Source organism: Cygnus atratus, chromosome 3, assembly GCF_013377495.2.
Source record: "Cygnus atratus isolate AKBS03 ecotype Queensland, Australia chromosome 3, CAtr_DNAZoo_HiC_assembly, whole genome shotgun sequence".
Taxonomy (NCBI): domain Eukaryota; kingdom Metazoa; phylum Chordata; class Aves; order Anseriformes; family Anatidae; genus Cygnus; species Cygnus atratus.
The window spans coordinates 64,776,257-64,799,213 of record NC_066364.1 but is presented as its reverse complement, the minus strand read 5'-3'; the positions used below and the strand labels follow the sequence as shown (position 1 = coordinate 64,799,213).

General features: G+C 42.1%; 1 protein-coding gene across 1 annotated transcript in view; it reads left to right on the top strand.

Moving 5' to 3' along the window:
• The window catches only part of TULP4 (TUB like protein 4), a 157,242-nt gene extending 139,402 nt beyond the window's left edge, over positions 1-17,840 (top strand). Inside the window, exons 12-15 of the mRNA XM_035538290.2 lie at positions 673-766; positions 2,684-2,827; positions 6,825-9,412; positions 11,114-17,840. Coding sequence (XP_035394183.1) covers positions 673-766; positions 2,684-2,827; positions 6,825-9,412; positions 11,114-11,230 — 2,943 coding nt within the window. The 3' untranslated portion in view covers positions 11,231-17,840. The remainder of the gene's footprint in view (positions 1-672; positions 767-2,683; positions 2,828-6,824; positions 9,413-11,113) is intronic.
• Positions 17,841-22,957: the final 5,117 nt, after the last annotated feature.

Genomic DNA, 22,957 nt, shown 5'->3' with positions numbered 1-22,957 from the left:
TCTATTGTTTCAGTTGCTGTTTTTTCCATTCTGTCATTTCACTTTTTCCTTCATACTAAAATGTTCTCGGTCAGTTACATAGCAGTGGTAGATAAAACCAAAAGTCCTTTGAATAGCATAGGAGGGCAAAGGCTTAGATCCTGTTCCTGATGCTGATGGCATAACTCTTGGACTTTAAAATTTCTTAATCTTTTGTAGCCGTAATTTGATTACCATGGAAGCAGTGGTTTGGGAAACTGCTTTGGAAGCTCATTATGAATTCATTTCTGTCTTATTTATTGTGCTGTAAAGTGATTTTTAAGCATAGAACCAAAGGGCAGGCAGCATTTCTTTCTGAAATACAAAATAGCTGGACTCTTACTGTGTGGAAGAAGCAAACATCTGAAAACAGTCTTATTCTCACTAAGCAGCTATCATGTTCTTCTGCACTTCAACAGCTTTAAGCAGCCTATATGATTGTTGACATAATTTCTGATGGTGTTCAGATATCAAAATGAGGCTTCTTAATGACTGGGTATAATAGTTGCTACAAAGACACTTCAGGCTGTTTCAATGAAATAAAAGAAGCTGCAACTGTATTATCACTTGCAATAGCTTTACTGCTCTGCAGGTTTTTATTAGGACTTCATGCAGATTTTATCAGGTGAAAAAGATCTTGTTTTTTCTTTGCAGCACAACTACCTTGCTCAGGTCACATCTAACATCTGGGGAACCAAATTTAAAATTGTGGGTTTGGCTGCTTTCCTACCAACGAACCTTGGTGCAGGTAAAAGTAAATTCTTTTGATTTTTTGCATATCAATGTTTCTAACAAATAACGAATTTACACTGTATGATTCTTTTTAGGTGATCAGAGATCTTCTTTAACAAAGCAGTTATTTTCTGTGGACAGTAGAAATTAGATTTTACAAATTTTCACTGTAGCTAAAAGAGATTCAAATCTATAAATACAATAACAAGATAACAAATAAATACAATAACAAAGTCTCAGCTGTAATGAACAGATTAATTAATAGTAAAGTCCAGACCTTAATTTTTACAGTGTATTTGAACAACAGTAACAACAACAACAACAAAAAAAGAATAAACAAAATTTTTGCAAGACTGTAAAAATCACAGGGTTTTAGTTACTGTAATAGAAGTATTTTTAAAAATCCAATTTTTGTGGTCATTTAGCTGTTAACTATACCAAAATAATGTAAAAACTCTTACAGCATCGTGCTCAAGATTCTTCAGATCAATGCCTAGAGTATTCACATGGTTCTCCTGCTGGGTCATCAGTAAACTGATAGCCTTCATTAAAAGTAAAAATTGTCTAGTCTCAACCTTTTCCTGAGTCGGCCTTTTCTCCCTAGATAGTCCTGTTGAAAGGAAAAAGGCTAAGCAAAGAACAGGGTACCACCTAGAATTAGTAGCAGAACTGAGCTCTGAATTGGAATACTAATATAATTATAGGAGTTTTAAGAGCTCTTTGGAAAATGTATTTGTTCCTGAGCTGAATTATGTACGTAGGTCAGGACTACATAACGATGCCCTGGATGCAGAATTAGTTAAACAGTTATCTTCTGTGTCTATACTGACTACCATCAGACAAGAGATGGAGTCTCAGCTCCTGGCAAGACAACCCGCTCTGACCCAGCCTCCAAACAAAGGTTGTCCTCGGGATGTTGTCACCCTGGGGTCAACCAGTGTTACTACTATAGGGCAATGGCACTCACTATTTACTAAAGTGTTACACAAACTCTCAGGTTAATTCCAGCCTCTGTTTTTCAAGTCAATTATCACTTTTTGACATCCACATTTCCAATGGTTGTCAAAAGATAGTGTAAGAGTGACCCTACTGTGCCAGATCAGATGTCTTTCTAATTCAATTTTCTCTCAGTATCAGTGATAAATACATGTGGAAGGAGTGTGGAGTAAGTAAATACGTGTGGAGTAAGTGTGTAGAGGTATTTCCTTCAGATATTCTCCCAGTCTTCAAGGCTTAGGTCCCACAGGCTGAGCCAGGAGGGTTTTTTTTGTATGTGATAACAGCAGGAAATTCTTTACTCAGAGGGTGATGAGGCACTGGCACAGGTTGCCCTGAGAAGCTGTGGATGCCCCATCCCTGGAGGTGTTCAGGACCAGATTGGACGGGACCCTGGGCAACCTGATCTAGTGGGTGGCATCCCAGCCTATGGCAGGGGCTTGGAACTAGATGGTCTTCAGGGTCCCTTCCAACCTGAGCCGTTCTATGATTCTATCATTCTGTGGTAACCCTCAACAGATTTCCTTTCTGAGACCTTTCCGGTTTTCCCCTGAGTTCATATAAGTCTGTAGAATCCTGTGGTCAAGAGTTCCAAAAGTAGAATGGAAGAAATATTTTCCTTTCCTAAATATAGATGCAAATACAGGATGAAGTAATTTAGTATTTCCACAGCTTATTTAACTAAAGAGAGGCTGCTTCTGTTTAAGGAGAAATAGCTGAAAGAAACAATCCTTTTTATCCTATTTATGCAAAAATAACATTACATAGTGATTTGGTTAAGAATGGCCCATACATGCATTTGTTCATAAATAAATTATATAACAATAGTCATAACCCTTCTATCTGCTTTGAATTAATTCTCTCTCTCAGCTTTAGATGCTCTTTGTGTGACAGATTTCTTTTATTTTTTTTATTTCTTGTTATACTCTGTCTCCAGTAATATATAAAACCAGTTTGCTGCACCTTCAGCCCAGGCAGATGACAATATATCTCCCAGAAGTACGGAAGATTTCAATGGACTACATTAACCTGCCTGTCTTTAATCCAAATGTTTTCAGTGAAGATGAAGATGATTTACCGGGTAAGGAAGAACTGGAGGTCTTTCAAATTATGCGTTAAGATAGCTGGAGGACAGATCATTTGTGTCACTAGCTCCCTCTGGTAAATACACACATCAAAATCTCTTACTCTGATGGAGTCCTGTAGAATAGAATTAGGACAAGGCTAATATGTATTACGGACATTGTTTTTATAAAAATACATGGAAAGTATAATCCACATAGAGCTACTAAGTTTCAAGTTCATTAGAACATTAATCATCTTCTGTTTAGTTCACTAAGAATTCTCTGTAGATTGAAGCCTTGCATTCCCCATCTTTGTAGACCAGAATTATGTTGTGTCAGAAGCCCAGAAGGGTTGTTCTTGTGACCTGATGGCATCAAAGCACAATCTGCTGACAGGAGCCTGGGGAGGTTCGTGACTTACTCAGCCACATTTTGAGATGTGTTAAAAGCCCATTTGGATTTTTATCAGTAAAGAGTCTTACAGAGAGGCTAAAATAGTGTATTGTATAAACGAGGGGGGTCAGGAAGGAATTTCTAATTTCACTGAGGTGGAAGGTAGCAGAACATTTAAGCAGTGCAGGGAAGGCTTGGTTGCAGGTGATATGGGTGTGACAGATATGTGTGGGGTGATAAGAGTGTGGACTAAAAGTACTGAAGACCTTCTCCAATCAAAAAAAAAAAATCATGCAAATAAAATGAATATGTAATTGCCAAAAAGTTAAAATAATACAATTTCAGAATTCTCACATCAATGAAGAATTCCTTTTTCTCATGTCACAGTTTTTTTGAACTATAGGAGCAGCCTTCATGGACAGCCAGTACTCTTTAAGGGGGAAGAAGTGTGAGCACTGCAAAGCAATTATAAGCTTGAGATAGAATCTAATGAAATAAATAGAAATTCTCACATTATTGTGTACCATCATTTTGACTGCTGAAAGCACCCAAGCTTGTGAATAACCCAAGGATCAGAGTAGGTCTCTGAATTTTTAAAGAAATATTCATGTGCTTAAAAGGAAGCCCATTCCCTCATGATTTGAGCCTTGGCTTGTTTAATTTATGCCTACCTAATATGAACCTGTAGGATTTGAAGAAAGAAATAGTTTCTTCAGAAAGATCTGAAAAAAAGTAATAACATTTTCTAATATGAAACCTGATTCAAGCATACAGAACATAATAGAAAATTTGAATAGGAAAAAAATAAAAAGTTTTCTTGTCCCTTCATGGGAATTGGATCTGCAATATCATTTCTTTTTATATTATTAAAAGAGCTGAAACAGTATTGTGAATCAAAAGTTGGTAAACACCACAGAAATATGGGGAAAATTGATAGAGTTTTGTTCCAGCTCTTTGAGAAAGGTAATAGAAGAGTCACATTACCCAGCCCTCTATAAGAATCTTCCTCTTCTGGCCACTTTTTCCTTTGAAGTTTCTTCTGAACATTCATTTCTGACTTGCCTACTTAAATTTTAAAACCTTTTGGAGATACCCTTTCTTAAAGCATGTATATAATGGAAGTGCCTTATACTAACAGGAAAATATATTGCAGTGTAGATAATGATTACATAACAGATTTAAAACAAGTAAACCAAGAACAAAAATAGTAGAAAGCTGCTCTTGGGCAGTGGAATTTATTAGTGAAGTACTCTTGGGACAAGTGCTTTTTAATGTAGTCAGTAAAGACTTGGCAAGGCAAACAGACAGCGAATTGATTTAACTTGCAAATTATGCAAACAAATCAATTAAAAACCATTGGAGAAATGAGAAAACATTGGATTTAAACACATTGGGATATTATGCAACACCATCACAAATGAGGTGTTATTTGGATAGGCTTAATACCCATGACAGCAACGTTCGGGATTGCTCAAGCCAAGCTAACAATTAAACTTCAGGCTCTGGAGGATAAATTGCTAACCTGCAGGCATTGGGATGAGTGCATGGCCTGCCAGCCAGGCACAGAATCACACTGCCTCAGGGTCCGTGAAGTTTAGCTGTCAGCCTTCTTCTAAAGGAATGAGCAGAGCTACCGTAAAAGCTAGCCAGCATAGCCACAAACATCTGTACACCTACTATCTTTTGCTGGGGTGACTGATGTTGATAAGAACCTAATGCTATTTAAGATGTAATTATAGAGTATGGATAGGTGACTAGAATTTTAATTAGAAATTAATTAGGAACTGGGCAGTGGCTGGAGGAGTTCTGGCTAATGGATTCTTTGCCTGATCGCATCTTGCAGATCAGAAGTCTTCACAGAATTTCCACACACATGTGATCATGGATACAACTCACTTATCATTTTCCTTTTTTTTTTTTTTTAATACGGGAAAACTAATAAGGACTCTGCAACATTCTTAGGTTCTTTTTTTGTTTATATATTACTTACTCTTTTCCCTCATTATTATGTTAATTCTTATTTTGACTTCTGCACCTGTACTTGCTTCCAACTTTCTCATTTCCCTTTTGCTCTCTAGCTTTTCAATGGTAGCTCCTGTTGAAATCAGTCTGGCCCCTTTTAGCAGAAGGAATTGCAAGCAATTGGAGCAAATTCCATGCTTTGTGCTTAAAATTGTCAGAACTGCTTCTTGCTGCACTGTCACTTGTTCACCACCATGTATGGGAAACTTTTCATATAGTCGTCTGCTTCTTTTTGCATTTCTGATTGCAGCCCAACCAAATATTGAAGCTGAAAGTGCCCTGACTATAATACCTACTTCTTGAATCTTTCTGGATTCCTTTCTATTTCCTTACATCTCTTCCACAAGAACTTGCTTTCAATAACTTCTATGTGTTTTGTCTGTATTTCATTCCATCATATTCCTCCCTCTGTTTCGTTTTCCTTATTTTATTGTGTTGCTTTGTCATTCACTGTACTCAAGGGATAATAATACTTCCCTTTGGCCAGCTGGTGTCTGTATTCTCCAGTTTGCCTAAGCTCATTGAATTTGGGAACATTATACTAACGATTTATACAGTGCCTTCAGTGCAAGCTTTCCACTTTCTTCTTTTCCTTCACTTTTTTTTTAAAGACAATATTCATCAAACACCTAAGTCAGAGCTGCAAATTGCCATCAGATCAGAGAGTAGGCTTGAGGAGCATCACTGCATCCTCTGAGTAAAGCTCGGTCTCTAGCCTGACTGGCTCTAGAGAGTGTCAGCCTGGGCAGGTGGGGACTGCTTGTGCCCTACCATCACATAGCAGCAGCCCTAGAGAAAGTCAGGGAGCTACGTTGGGTGGTCCTAGTACAAAGACCAAAGAAAAAGTGGCAGCAGCCAGGGGTCTGTGAGTGGATTTTCTTTTCTATTGTATGTTAATGTATTTATTATCAAAAAACTTGCCTGAAAAGTAATGTGAGTTGTGATTCAGAAAACCTTTTATTCCTTTGATTATGGTAGTTACAACTGGATGATGAGTGAGTGGTAGGTCAGACCCCTCAGGTACACTCATTTCTCTGGGAAAGTCCAGAATCAGTGCAGGCTGAACGAAGGCCCTGAAACACCACTGCTAGAAGTTAACTTAAAGCTGATCAACAGCTGTTGTGCAATGGGAGTCAGTGAAGATAGGTTCGCTTAATTGCTCCAACTAATGTCTGATTTCAGAGGCTGATAGCAGCCCATCCAAACACAGCAGAGCGCTTAAGCAAGTACAGAAGATAAGCAGGCTATTTAAGCAGTCAAAGGTAAAGCGGAACAACAAAGTACAAAAGACAGGCCATGGTTTTCTTCTCACTAGCTTTAAAAACAATTCTCTCCAATTCCTGAATTTCGTGTAAACACTGCCATGAAATTTTCCAGTGCTGCATTTTTTAGCCTCCCACATGCCTTCCGCAGAGTGCTGGAGAAAACCAAATGGCACGTGAGGCATTTCTGGAACATGCCCAGGTTTGGCGCCTGCTGTCCTTGTGCTTGCCTAAGCGCTGCACTCAGCAAAGGCCCAGGGGCTGGGCGAGCGGGATGTGAGCGGCCTCGCCACATGTGAGGAGGCCATCGGTTGACTGAATGTGTTGTTCCTCGCAGTGCCTGGGGCGCCCGGAGCCCCCGCCAGCAGCCCGCCCTGCACCGTCAACATCCCCATCGCGCCCATCCACAGCTCGGCCCAGGCCATGTCGCCCACGCAGAGCATTGGCCTGGTGCAGTCACTGCTGGCTAACCAGAACGTGCAGCTGGACGTGCTGGCCAACCCGCCGGCCGAGGCGGGTGGCGAGGGGACGGGACCCTTCCCGGGGGCCCCGGGGCGCTTCCCTGGCCCTGGCCCCGGCCCTGGGGCGATGGCAGCAGTGGCGGCGGCGGCCAGCGGGGAGCTGGGCCGCACCATCCCTGCGCCCCCCACCATTGCCCCGCCACCCCCCGCCATGGCCCTCGCTGACCTCCGGGACCACGGTGACCGCGATCACGAGCCCCCTCCCAAGGCCAAGGCCCCGCGGCCAGGGCCGCAGCTGGTGGAAGGCGATGCCGTCATCTTTGGGGCCGCCCAGGAGCTGCAGCTGAACAAGATGAACCCCCCGCCACCATACCCCGGCACCGTTCCTCCTGCCGGGCCCCCGCCACCACCGCCCGGCCCCCCGCCGCCGCCCCTTGACCTCTGCCTGAAAAAGGGGGAGTTCTCCCTCTACCCAGCCGGGCACTACCAGCCACCGCTGGGGTACGAGCGGATAACGACGTTCGACAGCAGCGGGAACGTGGAGGAGGTGTGCCGGCCTCGCACACGGATGCTCTGCGCCCAGGGCACCTACACCCTGCCAGGGCCTGGCAGCTCCGCCACCCTGCGTATCACCGCTGCTGAGAAGAAGATGCAGCAGCCCTGCACCAGCGCCACCCTGAACCGGCTGACAGTTCCCCGTTACTCCATCCCCACCGGGGACCCGCCGCCGTACCCTGACATCGCCAGCCAGCTGTCGCAGGGCAGGAGCATTGCGCAGAGGCTGGACAGCACTATCATTCACGCCACTCTGCGGAGGAACAGCAGGGAGGCGGCGCTGAAAATGGCCCAGCTGGTGGATGGCCAGAGAGCCACCTTGCAACTTCCCCCCAAAGCCAAGAGCAGCGTGGTGACAGCGCAGTACCAGCAGAGAGTACCCACTGCCCTGTACACCTGCAGCCAGTGCAGCAGCAGCGGCAGCACTGCGAGCGCTGGTGGTATGGGCAGCATGGCTAACGCCAATGCGAGCAACAGCACTTCCAGTATTGGTGGCATGAGACCTGATCTGGGCACGGGGAGTGGCTCCCAGCACAGCTCTGTCCTCGCTCACTCCGTCAGCACTTCGCCTCTGGCCTCCCAGTCCTCCTACAACCTGCTGAGCCCGCCTGACAATTCCCGTGACCGGGCGGATTATATCAACTCCGCCTTCACGGAAGATGAGGCCCTTTCTCAGCACTGCCCAGTGGAAAAATCAATACGGCACGTACCCGTGGCCTTGACGGAGGCTGCCATCAGTGTAAAACGGCCACCGCCCTACCAGTGGGACCCTATGGTGAGTGAAGAGATATGGGTTCCTCAGGAAAGGACATCTCAGAGCTCAGTGCCCAACCCTCTAAAACCGGCTCCTCTCATCATCGGACAAGCGCAGCATCTGGATATGTCTCGAGTGCCATTCGTCTCCCCTAAGTCTCCGACCAGTCCCACTGCCACTTTCCAGACGAGTTATGGGGTTGGAGTACCATACCCAGGAAGCTACAGTGCCCCCCCCCTTCAGGGAATGCAGCCCCCCTGCTCCCCCAAAGAAGCTCTGGCCCCCACACAGTTTGCACAGCAGGAGCCAACCGTAGTGCTTCAGCCAGGTTACCCGCCCAACCTCTCCTATTGCCCTCTGCCACCCATGTATCCGGGAAGTAGCGCCTGCTCTAGTTTACAGCTGCCACCGATAGCCTTGCACCCGTGGAGCTCCTACAGCGCATGCCCACCCGTGCAGAACCCCCAGGGCACTCTGCCCCCCAAGCCGCTCCTCGTGGTGGAGAAGCCGGTCATGTCTCCCCCGCCGGCAGAGCTTCAGGGCCACGTGGGCACAGAGGTAATGGTGGAGACGGCGGACACCTTCCAGGAGGTGCTCTCCTTGACTGAAAGCCCTGTTCCTCAAAGGACAGATAAATTCGGCAAGAAGAGCCGGAAGCGACTCGATAGTCGCGCTGAGGAAGGAAATGTGCAGGCTATCACTGAGGGCAAGGTCAAAAAAGAGGCAAGGACACTGACTGACTTCAATTCGCTAATATCCAGCCCAAGGCTGGGGAGAGAGAAGAAGAAAGTCAAGAGCCAGAAAGACCAGCTGAAGTCCAAGAAGCTGAACAAGACAAATGAATTTCAGGATAGTTCAGAGAGCGAGCCAGAGCTTTTTATCAGTGGGGACGAACTGATGAACCAGAGTCAGGGCAGCAAAAAGGGTTGGAAAACCAAAAGGAATTTGAGGACAGCCAGTGAGCTGGATGAGTTCAAGTGCCGTAAGGCCAGCGAGAAGGAGGACGGGAGGCTGGGGAGCCAGGGCTTTGTGTATGTGATGGCCAACAAGCAGCCGCTCTGGAACGAGGCAACGCAAGTCTACCAGCTGGATTTCGGAGGGCGGGTGACCCAGGAGTCTGCAAAAAACTTCCAGATTGAGCTGGAAGGGCGACAGGTAGGAGGGCGGCAGCAAACGCTGCGGGTGGGAGGGCAGGGGGGAAAGCTGGGCCAGAATGCCATCTGCCCCTCGTGTGGCAGAGTGCCTCTAGCTCGTGTTAGCAGCTCTTTGAAAAAACTTTGCTTTGCACAGAAAGTAATCCATAAAAGCCAGCAATCAGACGTCTAGATTCAGAACTAAGGGCAAAGTTCAGCTGTAAAGTAAATTTACCAAGTATGTTTTGAATTACTCCAGTCAGACATAGGAGCAAAGGCCTCCTTTAATCTGACTAGCTTTTACTTCTGAAGGTAAATGGTTTTTGTAATAGAGTGCAAGGGAAAATGCAATACATTTCCCCAGCTGTAGTTGCATTTGAAGTCAGTTATTGCAGATGATAGTTTAATGAGCACTGCTCAGTTCTTGTGATGGTTACACAGGTCAGCTCCATTCAACAGATAACTAAGACAGATAGACATACAATTAGGTTCCCTTGTTCAGAATTTCCCCTCATGAGTTCCCAGGCCTCTGGGGCTGGTTCTTAATCCTAAAGGAACAAATGGGAGCTCTGATCTTCCCCTAGCAAGAGCAGCTTGTGGCCTGCTACGTATGGCCTGTGGGTAGAGGAGTTTGTGGAAAGTTCAGAAAATCAAAGTATTTAGTTTTAGGCTCTCTCACCTTGGCCTGAATGGGATGTTACCACATCAAAACCAGGCCATTAATTGATACAAATAAGCAGGACACCAAACTGAATCTCGGGAGATATAGATTTAATTCCTAGTTCAGTTGTACCATCTCTGAACATCTCTTCTGATTTATTACAAACGTCGAAGCTCTCAGCTCCCTCTGATTTAACTTGGGAGTTCAGTGTCTTAAATATCCAATGGAATGACCAGTGGTAGTCTCTTGGTTTTGTCCATCTGGAACAACTCATTGAAAAGGAAGCGACCATGGAAACGTGCCCGTGAAAAACCATGCTGGCCATAGGCATTGCTGGTGATGGGACAAAGCCTGCCTCCACTTGCAGACAGCCTCCATTCTAGCTCAAGGAACTTCACTGCAGGAAAAATATGATCTGGGCTTCTGATTAAGCCAATGAAAAAGCAGCAATAGGAGGCCAAACTTCAGATATTGCTTGCAGCAGAACAACCTGAGTCACCACGCTTTACATTTCAAGCAGCTCCCATTGCCCCTCTGCTAATTCATTCTCAGTGTAATTATGTGCTAGGGAAATTTACGCAAAAGAGGAAGTATAACTTATTGGGTCTGAAGTGCTGTGGTCAGGAGGTTGGTTATTCCCCTTCCCTGAAAGCTCCTTCCTTTAAAAACAAAATCTCTTTTCCTCATGGGATGATGTCAGGATCTCTCCAAGAGAAAATCATTTTCTTACTGGAAGAAAGATGTTGGTGTGGCCTACATCTGTTGAAGTCATTGGTAACAATCTGCTTACACCCGTGCTTTATAAAGTCTAGCATATTCAAAAGCTCAATTTATAGAGTCAAATACTACAGTCAAGTACTCTGTGTGGTCCAGTATTACTCTTCTTTGGCTTCATACCCCATTCTGTGAACAGCCCCACTCACATTAGTTGAGGATGATTAACAGCAGTGTTCTTACAAAAGAGTAAAAACATTTCATTATTCTCTGTTTTCTTTGCTGTGATTCACTTTTTATGACCTTGTTCTCTTTTTCCTTCCCTCCTCCTCTTCCCCTGCTTCCCAGGTGATGCAGTTTGGAAGGATTGATGGCAATGCTTATATTTTGGACTTTCAGTATCCATTTTCTGCAGTGCAAGCCTTTGCTGTTGCTCTGGCTAATGTGACTCAACGCCTCAAATGAACAAGCAGAGACTGGAGAGAGAAAAATGTTGACAAAACCTTCTCGTAAAGTCCAAACCGGAAAATGTCAGAGCAGCCTGCTTTAGGTGCACAGAGGTGCCTGGGAGCGAAGAAGGCCGTAAAACTGGAAAAGTCTCTTGGTGCCCAACACAAGGGCATTAACTCTAATCAGTCATGGGGTGGAGGGTGGGGGGCTTTTTTCTGTTTTGTTTGTTTGTTTGTTTTCAAGTGTTTTCTTTTTTTAAAGCATCGTGCTGGGTTTCAGAAAGAGCAAAGGGTTGAGAGCCATTCAGTGTTATGTGGAGAAGTGTGGCTTTTGGCTTGTTGTGGTGGTTCTGCCGTGTTTGCTACAATAGCTGATGTAAGCTCGTAGGGGGATTAAAAAAGACTGCTCTTTTTGATAGACTGCCTTATATCATGCTGTTCTTTTTAAAACAGGGAACATAACTTTTTTTCTGGTCCAGTTTGTACTACTACTACTACATCAAAGATAGCAGCAAAAAAAAGAAAAAAAAAAGAAGCTATAATACTTGAAGACACGTGTTTCTTCTCTGATCTCTGATAATAACTGAGCACCACAAGTTCCAAGGAGGCTTATGTAGGTCAATATTTAATTTATAAATAATGATGTGTTATTCAGAAGAGAAACAAAACTGTTACCAATGGGTGGTTTTAAAACCCAGTGTATCAAAGAAATTGATGTCTGCTTGTTTTGTGTGCTGTTATTGGGGATAAACATCTTTAATTGGGTGACAGAAAAGACGGGAAGAAATAATTATGAGCTTCTTTGCTCATATTGATCAGCAGTATTCTTCGATTTGGCCTGCAGCTGGGAGAGGTACAGTGTGGCCAGATGTACCTCCAAGGCCACTCCTATACATGCTCCTCATTTAAATGTGTTTACACTTTATAAACAAAGTTGTTCAAGTGAATGAGAAGGCCCAGTGTATTCATCTTCCTAGCAATCAATACAAATTGAGTTCCACAACATTGTACCTGTGCTAAAATTAGGAAGGAGACAGAAGCATAGCAAGTCATTACAGGAAGTAATTTGATCAGGAAGGCAATTTCATTACAGGAAACAACATCATGTCTGGCAGGAGAACAAATGAGTTAAAAGTGGAAGGAAAAATTGGACAGAGTCATCCCTTTTATCACCTTCCTACTTGAGTAGTCCTTGTGACTGTTGTTTGAGAATATAACGCTCCAGATAAGAGTGGCAAGCCAAAGTTTAAATGGAGTGTTACAGGTGAAGGCTTATTAACAGTAGCACAGCTCTTTCTGGCTGCAGTTTTTTTCTGGTGGACATGCAGACCTGCTGAGCATTTCAGAAGGGTTGCTTGCACAGAAGAGTTTCTGTGTCGTCCATTTTTTGTGTACATGTTTATTTGCTTTCTCTCTTTCCTCCTTAACTGCATTTTGCTATGGAATATGTTCTGATACGGAAGCAGTTTCCTCAGTAATACACAAAAACATAATCATTCATGTAATTGTTTGGATATTAGATTACAAAATGCAACTGCAGATTTCCTTCAGAAATTACTTTTTTGACATGAAAGGCACACAGAGGAAGATAGGTTGGTTGAGGTGTTGATGGCTGCTTTGTCTTTGTCTTTCATCCGGTTTAACTTCTTACTTGAAAAACTGTATAACTTAAGATGAATAGATGTGATTCTCTCATTGCTTTTTTAAAATTCTAGTGGTAGGACAGATCTGTGTTGCACCTGATTCCTTCTAGACAAACATCACTGAAGAGAGGACCCTGCTGTAGCAGAAGTTACCAAAATGCAGTGAGGTAGTAACTTCTGCTCTGCTGAGGCTTCTAAAGCTGTGCAGCACAGAGGGAACGATACCAGTCATAGAGGAGTTTCAAGTTACTGCCAAGAGAGATGACGAGGCAGATCATCCACAGGTAACGTCCTGCAGGGTGAGTCCAGAAAGAACCCTCTGCAAGGTGGTTTCCTTGGAGAGAGGAAGTAGAGGTAGGAAAGAAGGAGGGGGGAATAGACGGCTCCATGCCTGTATTATGCCAAAGCTGAGCAGCTTCTGCTTGCATGTCAGGCACAACATTCCCCTAGGCATCTAACAGACTGCTGTTTGCTTTAATTAATTAGTTTTGTTGAATTTCTATCCGTTGTCTGGGCCCATTTGTATTCCTTCTCACATGCATGACTTACTCAGCAGTTTGCCTGCCTATATGTGTAATGTGTGTGGGACAGAGGAACCAAAATGGATTTGGTCCTGTTCCCTTTTAAATCTGTGGAAATTGTTCTCTCTGATTTTTGTGGAGGAAGCACTATTAAGCCCCTTGTTTATATTGAGTTACACGCTGTGCAAACAGTCGGTTGAATTCTCGGGTCCATTGATTTCAGTACACGAGAAGGAAAGTTGGCTGATGAGTGTCCTTTCCTGCCCAAAGGTCTCTGCTAACCAGTCGGACCCTAATTAGAATATAACAGGCATATGCTGAACGCCATAAGACAAGAAACATATTGTGGCATGCTGAAAGGAATATTGCCTGTAGTTTTAAGCCAACATTTTTATCACATGCAAAGAACATGAATGTTTTCTTGTGTGTTTTTTTTCTTTTCTTTTCTTTTTTTTTTTTTTCTGAACAAAACCTAATGTAAGAAGACAGACTTCTGTGTGCAGTTTCTTTAACTTTCCAGGGAATGGTATTCCTCTTTACTTGGTTCATAATCATTTTTTTCCAATTATCAACAGATTTATGCTAATGTGAAAACAGAAACTGAAACCAGATATATCAAGTGACAGCATTAGTAATGTGGTTTCATTGGCCAAGGTTGGGATTGTATCATTCTGGTAGCACTTACAAAGATCCTTGGCATAGAAAGAGACATTGTTCTTTGGCCCAACAAAGCACAAAGAATAATTATCATAAATCGGGAAAATAAATGCAATTTCCAATCTTCCTGTTTACTTGTCAGAAGGTATTATAGAATAAGATAATTCTTTTGTCTTTTTGAAAATACTTTGACAGAGTCCCTTTAATTGAGGATTTTAATAGTGTAGGGAATACCCAGTATTAGAGATATAAAACTATAATAAATATAAACTGTCCTCAAATATGTAGAATTGTAAAAAAATGGGTGGAAATTATGTAAATTCTGAGAATGGAACTGGATCCTCAATTATACAAAGAACAAGTGAAAGCAGCAGTTCTTTTATTTTTTCATTGAGATGCAATATGAGAAACAAATTTAAAAGCTCCCCACAAAATAATCACTTAAATCCTGAAGATTGCTGTTGCATTCAGCCAATAGATAGATTTTATATTTTATATTTAGTTAGTAAAATCCAGGTTTTTTGTAGATAACTAAGTTCTTCTAGGAAGAATGTAGCAAGGTGTTCAGAAATACGTAGTTCTTTTATACACACAGTAATTTCCAGTGGTTGAATATGTTTTTCCAAAGCTTTTTTTTTTTTTTTTGGTTGTGCAATAATTGTGACAGTCCTAGGGGTTTTATGGTTTTTATGTTGTTGTTGTTTGTTTTATTTTGCCTTTTTTTTTTTTGAGGGATTTTTTTAAAATAATTTAATGCAGAATTCCTGTTAACGTCCAAAAGACAAATTATTTATCTTGTGTAATGTAATAAGTGATTTAGGGATTATTTTATTACTATGTATCGGTGAGTTATACACACTTTCTTATTTATATTTAAAGAGCATCTTTGTAAGTAATTGTTTGCTAGCAGTATGTTTTGCTGCGAGAAGTTCAAAATGCAGATAGGAAGACCTGGTTTTGTGAGATATTATGCAAAATTTCATAATTCAGGCAGGCAAAAATATTTTTTTGGCAGCTGAAAGCAGTGAGTTTGCTCTGGGGGACTGCGTAGACTACGAAGAGTATAGACAACTTCTTTGGGACCTGCAGAAATCTGTCCTTCTGCATTGTGTATTCTCCTGTGTTTCAAACTATATATTTCAGCTGGGAGTGCTTTTAAAAATATAAAGCTTTCCTTCTTCTTTAGTACAATGTTTTTTTTTTCTTGAAATATAAAATATGGTGGCTTATGTGATAAAAGAGGGTATAATACAGGCTCAGTTTGTAAGGAGTTCATTGCATAGCTTAGTAGTGTTTAACAATGGCATACTTCATTGCTGTGCAGAGACACACAAACTAGCTTGGTATAAGCTGGCTGTGGCACAAGAAAGAGTGCAGCAGGACGTGTTTCCCTCTGCTCAGACTAACACACTCCTTCAGCTGGGCTCAGCTGATTCCAGCATAGCCACAGTGCTGCAGGCACCCAAGCTAGTGCTGCACAGAGCTGACTGAGCAGAGCCCTGACACTGCCTACAGCAGCTTGGCCTCTTTGAGGTGCTCCACCAGAGACCTGGAGGAGCAGGTCTTCCTCCACTCTTCCTTCCAGTTCAGCTCCAAGAGCAGCATTGAGCTGCAACAAGGTTTAGCTGCAGCAGCTTTAGGCAGAGAAAGCTCCACTGTGTCAGCTGGTGGCCATTTGGAGTCAAGAGTCTGCTCCACTGGAGTTGCAAGGGATGCAATGGAAAACCTGATACGTTAAAAAAAAAAATCCTCAAAATAAAGCTCCTAACAGAGTATGAAGATTGGTACTTAAAGTCTTGCATGAAGTGCACCACACACAGAGTAACCAACTCAATCTTGAAACAGTGGGAATATCATGTTTCTACAATGCTCCAAGAAAGTATGGGAGGGAGGGGGATGAAAGAGTCAGAAAAGGAACTGGCACGTTAATAGTTTTTCTCTGAGTTCCAGAGGCAGCAGTAAGAGGTGCCTCGAACTGCCTGAATATCGACTGTCTGACAGCAAATCTGCACATAGGTTCATCCAGTTAGTAAGCCTTCTGTGATGCAGGCACAGGAAAGTAATTCCACATTTCTCTCTCCAGTTTTGTTCCATTGTTTCTATGAAGATGCAAGAAGGCACACAGGTGTCAGACAAAGATACCTGCCTTGAGCCTTCACTTTCCACAGGCCCAGGCTTTCCTTGGTGTGTTTTTTTAGTGTCCTCTCAGAAATTCCAGACAAATCTGGGAGCTTGCCTGGTTGTTGCCTCAGACAACTTCCGCGCGTTTGCTTTTTTTTTTGCAGCCTGATATGTGTAATCCTATGTTATCTTGGTGCCCTGTTACCTGTCAGCAACAGTTTAAATCCTTGTGTGAAGGGAGCAATGCGTGCTAAAACTGACTTGATTAAGAGAAAAAGGAGAGAAGACAGAGTAAGTTTTTATTAGCTTTTAAGAATGTGTGTGCCAGAGCAACAGTTTGGAAATCACACATTTCTGCAGAGCCCAAATGACTCCAGACCAGCAAATCTGAGTTGGAGGTGAGTAACAGATGAGCCATTTGCTTGGGGTGCTAACAAAGGGCCAGCTTCTAGCCTCACTGGGTGGTTACACCAAGATACGTAACAGTGGAACCTGACTCCAAATGTACTTTACTGTCACTGCATGATTATAAGGTAAGAATGACTTACTTGACCCATATACCCACTTAAGAAAATCATAAAGCATTAACCAACAACCATATTGACAATTCTGTATAAGCCCCCCCCAAGAACACTAGAAGTAAAATTGCAGCCACAGTAGTCTTTCAGAATTTTGTCTTTTATTCTCATTTCTAGGACTCCCTCACAGGAGATTAAGCTGGTTTTATTTAGAGGTTGGCATACTGGTTTTCCCAATATAGGAGAGCAAATAATATCACACTGCTTTCAAAAATGGAACAATTCTGGTAGAGGAATTTTTTCATTTTTAAGTCCCTTCACCTTCAAGGCAAGCACAATCTTCCATCAGCACATACCGGTCTGGAGTCCTACTGCCCTTGGGAGTAGTCTGCAGGTAGGCACCACAGGTCCTTCTTGAAGGTTTGGAATTCACATGCATCATTCTTGAAGGAATAACATTAATTACTACTTGTGAACGATGGGCTATGTGAATGATTTTATCTTCATGTTTATTTAATTTTCCTCTAAAAAAAATCCTGCAGAGAAGTTTAAGATTAAAAGACTCAGCTTTGCATGTTGCCTGGTACCTCTGAAGATGTATTAGGAGAACATTTATTTGGGCAGCTGGATTGTTGGTACATTTAGGAGGTTAGATTTTTAAGACAAGAGCAATTAACCAAATAAGAGAATAAAATAGGATTCAGCAAAGCAATTCTTGCTATGAAAATTTAAAACTTCTCCCTTTAACTTTTGATTTTTCATATGGATCTATAATGACAGATTTGTGCTTCCAGGCAAACCGATTGTTATGAAGCTCTATGCAAATGCAAAGGTTTGCTGACCCAGAGCTAGCTGACTGCAGGATCAAAACAACATGATTTTGTGAGAGTTAAAATTAAATAAATGAAAATACTGAATACTTACCTGTCCAAAGTGCTCAATGAAAAAATTAGATGGTATGATATTAAAGCCTGCCAGTTTATTCTTAATCTTTGCCCTCCCATTTACATAACTACAAATTTAAAAACGTTGTCTAATTCAGCGATTCTGAATCCTGACAAATGTTGTTTATTTGTGGAATATTTTTCTTACTGTCCAAATAGATGGTTGTTTCTGGTAATATGGATTAACATTAAAAGAGAAACATTTTCTACCAGTGTGCAGACACCTGAGTTTCAAGTATTTCATTGAGATAGCGCTCGGTTTGTAATTCTTTCTATGTTGTTTCAAGCTATTTGTTCAGAACTTTCCTAATTTTCCCTTCATTTATTTTATTTGCTTGATGCGTGTTTTGCCTTTGGTTTCCCTTCACTTCACTGTTTCCTCATTCATTTTGTCATTTTGTTTTTTTTGTGTTGTGCATTTGGGAAAGGGTTTGTCTGTTCAAGATCTCGTTGTTTGTTGTAGATAAAATATATGGTGTTGTGGCACAGCATGGAGATGCATCTGATTGAAAAGGCACTGTAGTGTTTCCTGAAAAAAAAGTAGTGGAGTTGCATTTGTTTATAAATGCATTATTTTGGTACTACAACTTTGAACATGATTTTGGATTTTTTTTCCATTTCTTTTTATTTAATGAGCACGCATAGTCATGCAGGTGCATGCGTTTTTAAGCTAGCAAGCCCGGCATGTTTTTCTTAAGGCTTTTGAAAATTTGGTACACAATTTGTGTACTTTTACATACCTATACAATTTTTTAAACATATTTTCGGGAGTCTCATGTGTTTTTTGTTTTTTGTTTTTTTTTTCCCTCCTCAATATACCATGATATACCTGGTTTCCATTGTACTTAAATCATCCTTTGGTCTGCCTCTCCTTTTATGTATCTTGTGTACTAGATTTTGCAGGAGGTGCCTAGAAAGCATTGTTGGTTTCCCTATAAAAATGTGGTTTGTCCAAATTCTTTACTGTCTACATGACTGAGAGATGGACTGATTGCCCTATTTTTTCCTTGATGATTTGGAGTTGTAAGAGTTGTCCAGCTGTTGCTTAATAAAATTTTGCAGACTAGAAAATTCCTGACTTGCTTTTGTTACATTCTGCATCATGTCAAACACCTTAAATGCTTTCAAAGCTGATGACAAACCTGCACTGGAACGACCTGAATAATAAATAGCCAGATGCCCCTGTGCTTTCTGTTTTCAATAACTGTATCCACGAGTTCCACTGGACCTGATCTGTGTACCAGCCCATCATACTTTGTGTCATTCATATGGGAGGATGGATGGCAAAGGTGTCTTGGTAATAATGTTCCTATCTGCCTGGATATCAGCCAGTTCTTGTGCTATTTCTCCTGCGCTGGCTTTCCTTTTTGAGGAGATTACCTTTGGGTTTTGTGGTACTTCTCATATTGTCACTGATATGCTGGAAACTTTAACATTACCACAAGGGATTCCTCTGTCCTGTGATCTTTAATAACAGAATAAAATGCTGTGATGGTTAGCATTCCTTCTCTGGTTTTTAACTAACATAAACATTCTGGGGGCTGAGGAAATAAAAAGGTAGTAAAGTAGCTTACCTGGCATAATGCACGTCCCAGTTGCGGCATAAATGAGAGAACCGTGGTGTGGATTCTCCTTGTAATCTTTTTGATTGTTCTTGTAACGGGCCCGGTTCCCCTGTGGAGTTTTACAGGGGTCTCTGCTGGATCCTGCCCTGTTTAACACATGCTTGGGTGTCCTTGGAAAGAGCCTGAACATCGAGGTACAAAGTTTACTGATGACATGAAGTTACTCGAAATACTGAAGGCAGTGGCTAATAACGAAGAATCTTAGAAGGTCTTTATCAAACTTGGCAATAAAATGGCAGGTGATGCTCAGAAGGTAGGTAGATACACTGTAAAGTGATGCACGTGAGGAAAAAGAATAGCAGTCCTAGCTTCATGTTTACGGTAATGGTCTCTCAAATGACCTCCACCAGTCAGGACAGACATCTAAAGTTTGATAGATAGCTCTGTGAAAACGTCAGGTTGGTGCTGAGCAGAGTAAAAGGAAGAAAATACAGAGAATGATCAGGAAAAGAGCTGACAGCAAAACAGAAAATACAAGGTCACTGTATAAAACTGTAGTTCACTACACTTTGTGTACTGTGCAGTACCAGTCCCCTTGTCTTAGAAAAGGTAGGTTAGACCTAGAGAGGATTCACAGGAAGGCAACAAGGACAATTAAAGGCATAAATCAGCTTCTGTCAGGAGTGGCTGCGAAGGCTGAGACTCCTCAGCCTGGAAGAGACATCTTAAAGGTACTGCTGGAGACCCACCAGAACAGGATCACTGTGGGAGGGCAGGTAGAGGTTGTCTCTTCCTGCCCAAAAGCTGGGAGCCATGAAATGAAAACAAAGTGAGGTGCCGGTGGGGCAGGAAGTCCAGCCAAAGGAGGCGGCTCTTCAAGGAGGTGAGCAGCAGAGCACTTGGCCGAAGGATGCTGTGATAGAGGAAGTTTATAGCGATTCCAGTGAGACTGGAAAAGTGCAGGAAAGAGATCCGTGGGGATACTAAACACACTACAGCAGGGGCAGAGAGTTCCCTAAGCTGACAGTAGTCAGAGGCTGGGGGAGCATTAGGGGGAAGCACCATATGAATTTGCTTAGTTCCTGCTCTTCCCGAGGAATCTGCAAATGGTTTTTGTAAGAGAGAACACTGCTAAAATGGATTCTCGTTTTGAACCAGTGTGACTGTTCTCATGCCAGCATTTCTAAAGCAAGCTTAATCCTGGAGCCTATTGTATAGTGGGGACAAGTCTTCTAACTTTAATTTACTGTATGTCATTACAGTTAGGAGTTGTGTCATCATCCATTTCTGGGAGAAAAATGCCACACCTTTGCTGGCTTTGCTTTTTGACTACTGATGTCACGTACGTATAAAAGTAAGGACAGCACAGCTGCACTGTGCTAATAACACGGTCACCTGCTTACTCTGGAGATGTCTCTGATTTGACTTTTCCAAAAAACAGTGAAGTGACATTGCCAAAACCAACACTGTCAGCAGTGCTCTTGAGTTGAGCATTCAGCAAAATAAGCAGCATAAAAAAGAGGGAAGGGACCAGCATGGGAACATGAAGAGATATGGTAAGATTAACATTACTTGCTGGGCTCTGACTTTAGGAGGAAAGAGGAATTTTCATTCTGGCAGCTATATGGAAGAAAAGTCTGGAGAAGAGCTGAATCTTTCTATTGCCCTGTTGCAATTAGGTTGTCTGAGATTTGCCAGTGTCCTCTGCCTAACTCATGCTTTGCATTACCTGCCTCCCAGCGGGGTTTTGCAGCACAGAGGAAAAGAATCTGCTCCTCTGGGGCTGAGGAGAAGGGGAAAGCTCCTAGCCTGGGGTCTGAGTGCCTTGCACTGCAAACAGGAAAAGTCCTTTTCTAGCATCAGTGCTGCTCAGACAGTGAGTGGCGGGGCCAACAACTATGAAATCTCCCGTAGCTCCAGATGAGTTTTCAGGAAAAAATAAAGTCCTGCCAAAATGCAGAGATTATGAAATGAGTTGCTCTGTCCCTAAGAGAAGTGGAGCAGCCATACAGCTACTGGTCATGGCACTGTTTTGGCCTTGTGCCTTTTTATTATTTATTTATTTGTTTGTTTGTTTATTTGTTTGTTCCTCTTTGGCTAGTTTCTGTGTTTCTTTAAGCAAATAACTGCCCAGATGAGCTACAGAGTTGATTCATGCAGTTTCCTTTTAGATCAAGGATCCAGCACTTTTCAGGTTTTTCCTTTTTTGTCCAGGATATTGGCTTCAAATGTAGTCATATCCTGCTTCCCCATCCATTTTTAGTGTGAATTTGTGGTTTTCTGCCAGGTACAGTACTGGTAGTTGATTCAAGCAGGGCAACAATTTGTGATGCCTTTGCTCTTGGCATTGAGCTAATGAACTTTGGTTCATTGCTCTGTAAGATCATTTTTGGCAGGCCCCTCTCTGCTGGGCGGAACTAGCTAAATTTAACATGTGGCCACTAGTTGTTTGTAAATAAATGTGGTTGTGGTTGTTGATAATAGTGCTATCTTATTTTTATGATTTAGGTAAATACAAGGGCTGTCTGTGCCCTGAGCCCTCTAATTATGCTGTCTGGTTTAGAGGTAAGAAGGAAATATGCAGACATTGAGGAAACAATATTTAAACAGTGGCTCTTTAAAGAGAAGCTGAGAATACAGCAGCTGTACATATATTTAAGCTTGTATACATGATTTAATAACTACTAGCTGGACCATGAGCTTTTTCACCATGACAGGTTATTGTTGGTGGTGTTCTCTGGTCAATGGCCTATTCCATTTCCTGTTGGCATTACTACCAAAATCACTATCAATATTAAAATAGCAATCTTTTCTTACTGCAGTTTTTTTCAGCAGCAGACCAGCTTTCTATATTCAGTCTTAACAGGAGAGGTGCAGGAGCTAAGTAAGCAATTACCTAATTGTGAGGGAGTTGCATAAGATCAGAAAAATAAAAATAAAAATGGAGCACTTTATGCAATTGAAATTCATCTCAGCCCTTTCATCTGACTCCTCATCCATTATGGCTGTGTGTTCCGTATTCTCATTTCTGCTCTGTTTAAGAGAGGCACATTTTCGTATCTTTTTTTGTTTGATCAAAGGGAAACTTATTCATCTGGGGGAATGTTTTGCTTTGTGCATCTCCTGATATTTTTAGCCTTTCTAATGGTTCCACGCTTTCCTCCATTTCTCACTTTCCCCATGGATAAGGAGAAATCTGAACTGCAGTAAATTCTTCTTTGTTCTCCTGTTTTGTTGCGTTCTGTAGTGATAGTCTTCTTCCTCTGAAACAAGAGAATCTTTGTTCCCTTTGCTGCACAGTTTGGTGAGATTAATTTCTATGTTTTTCTTTCAAAGCTGTCTAGGACTTTTTTACTTTTGTTATCTGGAAGGATGTTTATTTCAGAGAAGAGTCTGTATGAGTTGGTTGTAGCAAAGGGGAGATGTTAAAGATCATTCAAACATCCTAGAGTCTCTAATTGCCTCACTTGGAGGCAGCCAAATGCAGAGTCTTGTCTTCAGAAGTGACATAACTGTGATTTGACTTGTCTGTCTCTCATTATTTTATGACACTTTCTAATGGGGGAAGCATGCCTGCTTTCTTCAGGTCTTTAAACATAGCTTAAGATTTTTTCCCTTGACCTGCTGTGGTAGCTAGTATAATCTGAGGTGGAAAACATTCATTTTGGCAGGCTCTATTTGTATGACTTGGAGAGTATTCTGTAACCTGTCCATATAGTCACTAAAACCAAGGTGCCAGTTTTGTTCATAAACCTGCTGCTACTGTTCCTATTT